The 12,497-nt window shown below is 31.3% G+C and overlaps 1 protein-coding gene across 1 annotated transcript in view; it reads left to right on the top strand.

Moving 5' to 3' along the window:
• Positions 1-12,497, top strand: part of LOC141294280 (nidogen-1-like) — a 55,361-nt gene that overhangs the window by 28,784 nt on the left and 14,080 nt on the right. Inside the window, exons 9-12 of the mRNA XM_073826355.1 lie at positions 342-479; positions 2,356-2,484; positions 2,572-2,715; positions 8,966-9,091. Coding sequence (XP_073682456.1) covers positions 342-479; positions 2,356-2,484; positions 2,572-2,715; positions 8,966-9,091 — 537 coding nt within the window. The remainder of the gene's footprint in view (positions 1-341; positions 480-2,355; positions 2,485-2,571; positions 2,716-8,965; positions 9,092-12,497) is intronic.

Consider the following 12,497-nt stretch of genomic DNA (forward strand, 5'->3'; position numbering starts at 1 on the left):
TATATAGTTTTTTCTTTCTTTTAAATTTGTCAATATAGTTTTTAATATTTTTTATTTTATTAATATATATATATATATATATATATATATATATATATATATTTTTTTTTTATTAATATACATTTATTTATTTTATATTTAATATATATATTTGAGTTGAAGTTCTAGTAATTTTGTTGTGATTTTCTCTTTTTTTTTTAATAGGTCTATATAGTTTTTTAATTTTTTTATAGTAATTTGTATAAAAAAATGATGCATGTAATGCGTGTAATGCATTTTAATGTGGTTTCATATTAATGTGCATTATGTTAAAAATAAGCGCAGACTCGCATGTTTTCCAGGTGGAATCCCGGAGCAGAATCCCTGTTTCACCGGGAGACACGGATGCGACACTAACGCCGTCTGCCGTCCCGCTCAAGGAAAGGAGTTCACCTGCGAATGCGCTGCTGGATTCACCGGCGACGGACGGGTTTGTTACGGTAAGAACCTCCTTTACAGATTATGTTTTGTGTTCAAACATCTGCGTTGAGTTACTCTGCGAGTTGTTCTCTGGCTGTAGAAATTATATTATAATTTAATTTGAGTTCAAAGAAGCTCGTGGTTCACAGACGGGTCGATGATCCAACACAAACATGCAGCGGAAGAGACTCATAACTGTATATACAGCAGTTAATTCATGGGATGTTTCCTCTCTTTGGGAAAACCTAGATTTTAGGGTAAAGAAAACATTTTTTTCCTCCTGGGATTCATGCATGGTTTGGTCCACAGTTTGTCCCCCTCTTGGAGAAAATCTGGGTCTTGTCTTTGTTAATAAACACAGAAACAGAATTATTAATGCACTTTATAATAAACATTTATTTTAAATAATAACATGTATTTATTTTGTAGTATTATTTATTATTCATTGTTAATAGGTGAATCTAAAACAGAACATGTTCAGGTCATATTTCAACCCAATATCAAATGAAAGAAAAAAAAAAGATACTTTAGTTTTATTTATTAGTATTTAATTTTTGTATTTTCTGTTTTCACTTTAATTTTAGTTGAAGCTGTAGTAATTTTGTTGTGCTTTTGCCATTTTTTACAAATATGTCTATATATTTTAAATTTGTCTATATAGTTTTTATTAATTTTTATTTATTTTCTACTTATTTTAGTTAAAGTTCTAGAAATTTTGTTGTAATTTTCCCATTTTTTTATTATTTTTTAAAAATATGTCTATAGTTTTTTCTTTCTTTCTTTCATTTTATTTTTAATTTGGATATATGGTTTTTAAAAAATTTTATTTATTGCTTTTTTTGCATTTTCTGTTTTCACTTTAATTTTAAAGTTTTGTTGTGATTTTGCAAATGTTTTTATTATTTTTTAAAAATATGCCTGTATAGTTTTTCTTTCTTTTATTTTCAATTTGTCTATATAGATTTTATTAATTTTATTTATTCGTGTTTATTTTTGGGGTATTTTCTGTTTTAATTTTTTTTTTAATTTGTAGTAATTTTGTTGTGATTTTTGCAATTTCTTTTTTAAATTATTTTTTTAAAATATGTCTGTATAGTTTTTTCTTTCTTTCTTTTAAATTTGTCTATATAGCTTTTTTCATTTTTATTTATTAGTATTTTTTTTTTGTATTTTCTGTTTTCACTTTTAGTTGAAGTTCTAGTCATTTTGTTGTGATTTTTTATTTTTGTAATTTAAAAAATATATATCTATAGTTCTTTTGTTCTTTCTTTTATTTTAAATTTGTCTATATAGTTTTTATTCAGTTGTATTTATTAGTTTTTCATTTTTGTATTTTCTCTGTTCACTTTATTTTTAGTTAAAGTTGTAGTAATTTTGTTGTGCTTTTGCCATTTTTTATTTTTAAATTTGTCTATATAATTTTATTTATTTTTTTAAAATTTGTTTATATAGTTGTTAATCCTTTTTTATTTATCAGTATTTATTTTATATATTTTTTGTTTTCACTTTAATTTTAGTTAAAGTTCTAGTAATTGTGTTGTGATTTTGCCATTTTTTTAAATTATTTTTATTTTTAAAAATATATCTATTTTTTATTATTTTACTTTAAATGTGTCTATATAGTTTTTATATAGACAAATATTTTATATTTTATTTAAATATTTAAACAAATCCAAAACTTAAGCAAAACTGTAAAATGTTAGAATGGAAAATAAAATAAAATAAAAAATCTGAAAAAATAAATAATGTAGACTGTAAATTGTGAAGTATTTCTACAACATTGCTTCAGCATTTGCCTCCTTCCCTGAGTCTCCTTTAATAAAAAACTTCAAAATAAAAGCCTGTATTGATCTGTTTCCTGTGTTAACATAAGAATTTTCTCTCCTGGATTCTCAGATGTTGACGAGTGTTCAGAAAGCCCTCAGATCTGCGGTCCGTACAGCATCTGCAACAACCAGCCGGGATCTTTCCGCTGTGAGTGTCTGGACGGTTTTCAGTTCGCCAGCGATGGACGGACGTGCGTCGGTAGGAGTCTGTGTTTTTGAGACACGCATCTCTGTGACCAAAGCGCTTGTGAACGGTGTTTCAGCTTGTTTCTTGTTCCTCTTGCAGAGACGGAGCGTCCCGTGGATCACTGTCAGAGAGGAACGCACGACTGCGACGCTCCAGAGCGCTCCAGATGCAGCTACACGGGAGACTCGTCTTACGTCTGCTCCTGTCTGCCGGGCTTCTCTGGAGATGGACGGGCGTGTCAGGGTAACCTCTCACTCTCTGTTCAGCACAAAATACACAGCAAATTTTTTTTGTCTGTTTAAGTCGCAAAGTTTGATGCTAAGGTTACAGGAAAGTTTTGCTATTTTCTGTATATTTTTACTTTCATAAAAAAATGTATTTGTCATTTTTATTTTTTAAATGTCTATAATTTTTTTAATGCATTTTTTTGTTTTTATTTTTAGTTAGTTTTAATAAATGTTTACATATATATATATATATATATATATATATTTTTTTTTTTTTTTTTTTTTTTAATGTCTATAATGTTTTTATACATTTTATAAATTTTACTATTTCATTTTTTTGTTTTTGTCAATTTTTTAATGTCTGTAATTTTTTAATGCATTATTTTGTTTTTGTTTCATATTTTCTATTTTTAGTTTTAATAAATGTTTATATGTTTTTATTATATATATATATATATATATATATACATACATATATATATATATTTTATTTAATTTTTTTAAATGTCTATAATTTTTTTATACATTTTATAAATTTTACTATTTCATTTTTTTGTTTTTGTCAATTTTTTAATGTCTGTAATTTTTTTAATGCATTATTTTGTTTTTGTTTTCTATTTTCTATTTTTAGTTTTAATAAATGTTTATATGTTTTTATTATATATATATATATATATATATACATACATATATATATATATATATATTTTTTTTTTTTAAATGTCTATAATTTTTTTATACATTTTATAAATTTTACTATTAAATTTTTTTGTTTTTTTCAATTTTTTAATTTTCAATTTTTATTTTTAGTTAGTTAGTTTTTATGTTTTTATTTTATATTATAATTTTTTAAATGTCTATGATTTTTTTATACATTTTATAAACTTTATTTCATTTTTTTGTTTTTGTCAATTTTTTAATGTCTGTAATTTTACAATTTTAATTAATATTGATACGTTTTTATTTTATTTTAGTTTAATTTTTTCATTCATTTTTATAAGTTTTTATTTGACATTTTCTGTTTTTAATTTTAGTTATAGTTTTTGTAATTTTGTTGTGTGTTTTTTGTCATTTTTATTTGTCTATGTATTTTTTTTTTTAAAAATGTCTCTTTAGGATTTTTTTTTATTAATTTTTTATTTTATTTTAATTTCAGTTAAAGATTTAGTCGTGTCTATTTTTACTTTAATTTAAATTTTAGTAATTTCTTTTTTTGTTTTTGTCATTTTTTTAATGTAAATATTTTTAAATTAATTGTTATAGTTTATTTTATTTTTTCTGTTTTTGTAATTTTTTTTTTTTTTTTGTCGTCTTTATTCATTTGTCTATATAGCTTTTATAGAAGGATTTTTTTTGTTTTTCACTTTCATTTCAGTTTTAGTCATTTGCTGCGTCCTAAATAGTATTCGAAAATAGAATTAGTTTGTCCCAAATCGTAGTATGTTTAAAAAAGTATTCCAAAGTTCCATATAAACTGTTAAAAAACTACAAACATGGAGGATATGCGCGACCAACGGACAGGTAGAGAGAGGGATTTGAGTCATAAATAATCAATGTGTAATGTGTGATAAAAAAAAATATTTTTTAATGTTATCCACGTTATATTTCATGTGCAGCAACATTTATAATGATAGGTTTGGTCATTAACGTTTAAATGCATAATTATGCAAACACAAGAGCAGAGTTCTCAGAAATGTTGATAATGTTAACGGTGATGATTGACAGGGCAGTTGGGACAGGATTCAGGTAACTAAGCAACAGAGCGTCCGTTAAAGAAGCAGTTATGATGAAGTAGTACGTCCCAAAGCTTGCCTACTATTCTGCTACACACTCAAAGGTATGTACTTTTTCTAAACAAAAAGAGTACATACTTTTAGGGCATAGTATAAGTAGGCGAATTGGGACGCAGCAATAGTCTATCTTTAATTACTTTTTTTTTTTCACTTTAATTAAAAATTTAGTATTTTCATTTTTTATCATTTTTATTTTTACTTTTTAAATGTCTATAATTTTTTCAATTCATTTTTATTTATACGTTTTTATTTTATATTTTCTGTTTTTAATTTTAGTTAGTTTTTGTAATTTTGTTGTGTGTTTTTGTATGTAGTTTGTATTCATTTAATTTGATTCGTTTTTTTATATTTTCTGTTTTCAATTTAGTTTCAGTTATACCAGTGTTTTTTTTATTGTTTTCATAATTTGTCTATATAGCTTTTTATAAATTGTATTTATTATAAGTTAAATATTTAGTCATTTTCATTATTATTTTGTCTTTGTAGTTTTTATTCATTTTTATTTATTAGATTTTTTTGTATTTGTAGCGCTTTTTGTCGTGTTTAAAAAAAAGGCAATATATATACATATATATATATATATAACAAAAATCTCTCTCTTTAAACACAATGGTGTGATTATTGAGTCGAGTGAAGCGGTTTTGTGCGGTAATCTGAGTCTCTCAGCAGACAGCAGGGCCCCTAGAGACAGGAAGTGCTGTGATCTGGACAGGAAATGCTGGCCACAGCTGTGCGCGTTATTTATCACTCCCTCTTTATGCGGCCGATCGTGGGTCAGATTGCGTCTGAGTCTCTGATGTTCACGCTGAGCTGGTCTGAGACGCTCCAGCTGTAAGGAAGTGATGGTGTGTGTTGAACACATGTGTGTTTGTTCATCCGTGGGAGAGACGTTCACTGCGGGGAGGACATACTTCATTAGTAACACACAACAGATGTGCATTCCTTCATATAGAGATGATTCTGATGAGTCACCACGGACTGAGACTATATGTGACCCTGGACCACAAAACCAGTCTTAAGTCGCTGGGGTATAATTGTAGCAATAGCCAAAAATACATGGTATGGGTCAAAATTATTGTTTTTTCTTTTATGCCAAAAATCATTAGGAAATTAAGTAAAGATCATGTTCCATTAAGATTTTTTGTAAAATTCCTACTGTAAATATATCAAAATGTAATTTTTGATTAGTAATATGCATTACCGTCATTTGTCAGTGCCTCACTTTAATGAGTGTAGATGACACGAAGCAGCGGACGTTAGCTACATTAAAAACAGATGGACGCTATTTGAATGGGTTCCTATGGAAACCGAAACAGAAAAGCATTCAATCTGACGTTAGAATTCGTAATAGCGGCGCCAAAGACTATAGATTACCCAAGACATGTCACTCGTATAGTTTTGAATGGGGAAAAATGCAACGCTCATTATGGCCGCGAAGCCCCGCCTTCTTAATGAAAGAGCCAATCGTTGATTAGTAAAGTCAGCGCGTCACTGCAGCTGCCGTTAGAAGTCCCGGTTGCTATAGAAACGATCGGCGCTCTAAGACGTGCGCTCAGTACTGCGCATGCGCACTGGCTCATTTAGCAGGAAAAATAAGCGTTTTTTTAACGCTATTGGAGCTCAAGGAACCATATTTATGAGACAGTTCTTGTTGGATTTCGTTGGAGACTTAAAATATGAAATTTAATCGTAAGCTTGGTGAACAGTTTTGGAGAATTTGATGTTTCCCCATTCAAACAGATAGGAGCTGCACTTGAGGCGTTTCAAAGATGGCCGCCGAGTGACATGACTTGCCTTAAAGGGACTTTGGCGGCGCTCATCGTTTACTCAGGAAAAAGGTCTATAGTTTTCATCAAATTAAAGATTAAAATCATCAAAATCCCACAGACTTACATTGAGGGACTGTTCAAATGATCAACACTATTCAAACTCCAACTGACAAAATTCAAATTTAAACTCCCAGAATCCCTTGAGGCTCAATAAAGCTTCCCTTCTATCAACTATTGCTGCATCCCAAATCGCCTACTTATACTATGCCCTAAAAGAATGTACTCTTTTTGTGAAGAAAAAGTACATACTTTTGAGTGTGTAGCAGAATAGTAGGCAAGCTTAGGCTCCGATCACACCGAACGCGTTTTTGCAGTTGGAGGCGCCTCGTTTGAATGGTTTTCTGTTGGCAGTGAGCGTTCTGCGCGCTGCTTATGCGCCCCGGCCGCCTCGCGTTTTTGCAGGAGCGCTCTGAGCGCCTGAAGTTGAAAAAAAATCAACTCTGAGCGGAAAAACGCCCAACGTCATTTGCGTTCTTTTCCATTGTCCAATCGAATGAATGCCTTCTGTTGTGGTGACGAAAGTTTACCGTTGCTTAAAAAGTCCGGAGACTGCAAGAAATGGAGGAGAAACCTTTGGTGTCTGTCGTGGGTAACCCAGAGCTGTATTATTTAGGGTTCCTGCTAAAATGACAGTTTACTTAACAGCAAAAAAACTAAGATTTTAGAGCGCTCGTGCTATAATCCTTTGATTTGACTGAGAGGACAGCTGTTTTGGTCGTTGCTTAGCAACATGAAAAAAACCGCAGCACACTGCTCTTTTATTAAAAGTCACCAAAAAAGGCAGTGCTGTGCGCCTCGCGTTTTTAAAACTAAAAGACGCGTTCGGTGTGATCGCGACCGTAGGACATACTACTTCGTCATAACTGCTTCTTTAACGGACGCTCTGTTGCTTAGTTACCTGAATCCTGTCACAACTGCCCTGTCAATCATCACAGTTAACATTCTCTACATTTCGTTTAATTTGTTTTCCTACCGTTTTAGAGAGAAATGAAGAGGCACTTTCTTTCATGCCGAGAACTCTGCTCTTGTGTTTGCATAATTATGCATTTAATCGTTAATGACCAAACCTATCATTATAAAAGTTCATAATATTGCTGCACATGAAATATAACGTGGATAACATTAAAAAATATTTTTTATTAGGTTACACATTGATTATTTATCACTCAAACCCCTCTCTGTACCTGTCTGTTGGTCGCGCATATCCTCCATGTTTGTAGTTTTTTTTATCACTTTTTATGCATGTTTGTAGTTCTAATCAAATCCAAACTTTGAATTCCGAAGTTAAGTAGTAGACCATCCGGGAATCTTTGGAATACTTTATTGAACATATTACGATTTGGAACATACTAATTCTATTTTCGAATACTATTTAGGACGGATAGTATGCGAATTGGGATGCAGCATATTTCTAATCTATTAAACTATCTAGCCTAGCCTAGCAACTACAATCATGCTAGTAACTGGCTAATAATGATAGCAACATGCTAGAAACATGCTAGTAACTTGCTAATCATGCTAGTAACTTGCTAATCATGATAGCAACATGCTAGCAACTTGCTAAACATGCTAGAAACATGCTAGCAATGAGATAATCACGTTAGGAACATGCTGGCATCTTGTTAAACATGCTAGAAAAATGCTAGCAACGAACTAATCACGTTAAAAAATGCTAGCAACATGCTAGAAACATGCTAACAATGAGATAATCACGTTAGAAACATGCTAGCATCTTGTTAAACATGCTAGAAAAATGCTAACAACGAGCTAATCACGTTAAAAAATGCTAGCAACTTACTAAACATGCTAGAAACATGTTAGCAATGAGATAATCACGCTAGAAACATGCTAGCAACTTGTTAAACATGCTAGAAAAATGCTAGCAACAAGCTTATCACGTTAAAAAATGCTAACAACTTGCTAAACATGCTAGAAACATACTAGCAATGAGCAAATAATGCTAGAAACATGCTAGCAACATGTTAGACACTTTGTTAAACATGCTAGAAACATGCTAGTAACTTGCTAATCATGCTAGAAACATGCTAGCAAATGGCTAATAATGCTAGAAACGTTACCAAAATGCTAGTAACTTGCTAATCATGTTAGAAACATGCTAGCAAATGGCTAATAATGCTAGAAACGTTACCAAAATGCTAGTAACATGCTAATCATGCTAGAAGTGTGCTAGAAAAATGTTAGAAACATGTTACCAACATGCTAGTGACTTGCAAGTAATGCTAGAAACAGACCAACAACATGCTAGTAACTTGCTAATCATTTTAGAAATATGCTAACAACATGCTGTTAACATGCTAATCATGCTAGAAGCATGCTAGTAACTTGTTATTCATGCCAGAAACATGCTAACAACATGTTAATCATGTTAGATACAAGCTTGGAACATGTAAGTAACTTGCTAATCATGCTAGAAACATGCTTGCAAAATGCTAGTAACATGCTAATCATGTTAGAAACGTGCTAGAAACATGCTAGCAATATGCTAGCAACATGCTAATCATCTACTCTATCTATATAAACTTTGAGCTTTTACAGCTGCTTTACACTTTAAGGTTAGACTTTTTCAAGCCAACCTAAAGTTTATCTTGACAAACATTTTTATCTAGTTTTCTTTGTCATGCAGATATCGACGAGTGCCAGCCGGGCCGTTGCCATAGCGATGCCATCTGCTACAACACACAGGGCTCGTTCACCTGTCAGTGCCGCCCTGGTTTCCACGGCGATGGCTTTAGCTGCACACCTGGATCAGGTAGGCATTATTATTGTAGTACTGGTGTACTGTAGTGTGCCGCTTATATGACGCTTCATGGCAGTGTGAAAATGCTTTTTTAACTTCTGTGAGTCTTGTGTGAAAACCAGGGTTATTTTAATGAGAAACGCAAATCAACCCATAAGAAAAAAAAAAGTATTAGTTCAGATAAAATAATCATTAAATGGAATGAAATAAAATAAAATATATTAAAAACATATACTTTTTCAGTAAGTTATAGTACTAAAATAACGAAGTAAATAAACTGAAACAAATAAAAACTATACACAATTAAGAAAGAAAAAATTGATAAAATAACTGAAACTAACCAAAATTAAAATAAAAATAGAAAACAGAAAAATTATTTTTATATTTTGTTTTCATAAATTCTTATTTTTATCTATATTTTTTCTTCTATGTAATTTTTATACATTTTTATTTATACGTTTTTTTTGTAATTTTTTAAAAATATGACTATATTTTTTTTTTTAATTTTTATTTATTAGTTTTTAATTCTTTTCCCATTTTTATTTTAGTTATAGTTTTAGTAATTTCATTGTGTATTTTTTATTCATTTTTATCTATTTTTCCCTTCAATTTAACTTAAAAATTATATATATATATATATATATATATATATATATATATATATATATACAATATTTTAAATTTGTTATAATAAAAAAATCTAAAAAACAACAACTAAATAATACAAAATTATTAAAAATAAAAGAATCTTTCACAATAAAACCAAACACATATATTAAGAAATTAAGTTGATTTGGATTTAATGAATTTAAAGCACACAGGGCTTAACAGGATGCTGTTTCTTCATTTTTGTCGTTCAGTTTGTCTCTCCCACACTTTTCTCGCCGGCTCATTTGCAATGGTCAGATAAGAAACAGTCATTGTAATTTGTCTGTTTTCCTTCCTCTGCAGGATGGGTTTCACTCGGCCTGGTTTACATTATCATATGGTTCTCATATAGAGCGGCGTTCGGTCTCGACACGCCTCCTCAAGAGTTGGCCAGGAATGTGTCTGTAGTCTTTGTTCCTTTGTTCTGCTTGTGTTTTATATACTGGAGCAACATCAGAGCTCACAGCACCAACACACCGACAGTTATGTCACATTCACCTGCTCCCAGATGATTTAAAGAGTCTCTTCTATTCACCAAGACTGCTTTTATTGATCAAAATACTGTAAAAATTGTGAAAAATTATTTACATTTAAAACAATGTGAAAAAACTCACATTCTATGTGAATTGGCTCAGATCATCTTTAGAACATGCTGGCAAAAAGTTATGGAATTCAAGTTGATTAATCAAACAGTTTTTGAATAACATGCAAATGAATTCGACAAAGAGCACGCAAAAATGTATGTGAGGCTATATCTCCGCAACAGTTTGGCATATTGAGACCAAACTTGGTGTGTGTTATAAGAAGCATGACCTGAGGCTACCTGCAGTGTTTTGGTGCAATGCCACCTAGTGGTCAGGAGAAATGAAAAATGGCTATTTTTGCTTATAACTTGTTAATGATTTGGCCAAAAATTGAATCGAATAATACCCAATTTTCCACTGTCAGACTTCTTTTGCAGTTTGTTTGATTTTCACCAAAATTGGCTCAGATCATCTTTAGAACATGCTGGCAAAAAGTTATGGAATTCAAGTTGATTAATCAAACCGTTTTTGAATAACATGCAAACGAATTCGACAAAGAGCACGCAAAAATGAATGTGAGGCGATATCTCTGCAACGGTTTGGCATATTGAGACCAAACTTGGTGTGTGTTATAAGAAGCATGACCTGAGGCTACCTGCATTGTTTAGGCACAGTGCCACCTAGTGGTCAGGAGATATGAAAAACGGCTATTTTTGCTTATAACTTGTGAATGGTTTGGCTAAAAATCGAGTCGAATAATACCCAATTTTCCAATGTCAGATTTTTTTTTTTTTTTTGCAGTTTGTCTCTTTTTCACCAAGATGGGCTCAAATCATCTTTAGAACATGCTGGCAAAAAGTTATGGAATTCAAGTTGATTAGTCAAACAGTTTTTGAATAACATGCAAACGAATTTGACAAAGAGCACGCAAAAATGAATGTAAGGCTATATCTCTGCAACGGTTAGGTGTATTGAGACCAAACTTGGTGTGTGTTATAAAAGACATGACCTGAGGCTACCTGCAGTGTTTTGGTGCAGTGCCACCTAGTGGTCAGGAGAAATGAAAAATGGCTATTTTGCTTATAACTTGTGAATGATTTGGCCAAAAATTGAATCGAATGATACCCAATTTTCCACTGTCAGACTTTTTTTGCGGTTTGTTTGATTTTCACCAAAATTGGCTCAGATCATCTTTAGAACATGCTGGAAAAAAGTTAAAGAATTCAAGTTGATTAGTCAAACCATTCCTGAAATACATGTGAACGAATTCAACAAAGAGCACGCAAAAATGAATGTGAGGCGATATCTCTGCAACGCTTTGGCGTATTGAGACCAAGGTTGGTGTGTGTTATAAGAAGCATGACCTGAGGCTACCTGCATTGTTTAGGCACAGTGTCACCTAGTGGTCAGGAGATATGAAAAAATGGCTATTTTTGCTTATAACTTGTGAATGGTTTGGCTAAAAATCGAGTCGAATAATACCCAATTTTCCAATGTCAGATTTTTTTTTTTTTTTTTTTGCAGTTTGTCTCTTTTTCACCAAGATGGGCTCAAATCATCTTTAGAACATGCTGGCAAAAAGTTATGGAATTCAAGTTGATTAGTCAAACAGTTTTTGAATAACATGCAATTGAATTTGACAAAGAGCATGCAAAAATGAATGTAAGGCTATATCTCTGCAACGTTTAGGTGTATTGATACCAAGCTTGGTGTGTGTTATAAAAGACATGACCTGAGGCTACCTGCAGTGTTTTGGTGCAATCCCACCTAGTGGTCAGGAGAAATGAAAAATGGCTATTTTTGCTTATAACTTGTGAATGATTTGGCCAAAAATTGAATCGAATGATACCCAATTTTCCACTGTCAGACTTTTTTTGCGGTTTGTTTGATTTTCACCAAAATTGGCTCAGATCATCTTTAGAACATGCTGGAAAAAAGTTATGGAATTCAAGTTGATTAGTCAAACCATTCCTGAAATACATGTGAACGAATTCAACAAAGAGCACGCAAAAATGAATGTGAGGCGATATCTCTGCAAAGCTTTGGCGTATTGAGACCAAGGTTGGTGTGTGTTATAAGAAGCATGACCTGAGGCTACCTGCATTGTTTAGGCACAGTGTCACCTAGTGGTCAGGAGATATGAAAAAATGGCTATTTTGCTTATAACTTGTGAATGGTTTGGCTAAAAATCGAGTCGAATAATACCCAATTTTCCAATGTCAGATTTTTTTTATTTATTTTTTTGC

This window comes from Garra rufa, chromosome 20 (genome assembly GCF_049309525.1).
Source record: "Garra rufa chromosome 20, GarRuf1.0, whole genome shotgun sequence".
In the NCBI taxonomy this organism is placed as follows: domain Eukaryota; kingdom Metazoa; phylum Chordata; class Actinopteri; order Cypriniformes; family Cyprinidae; genus Garra; species Garra rufa.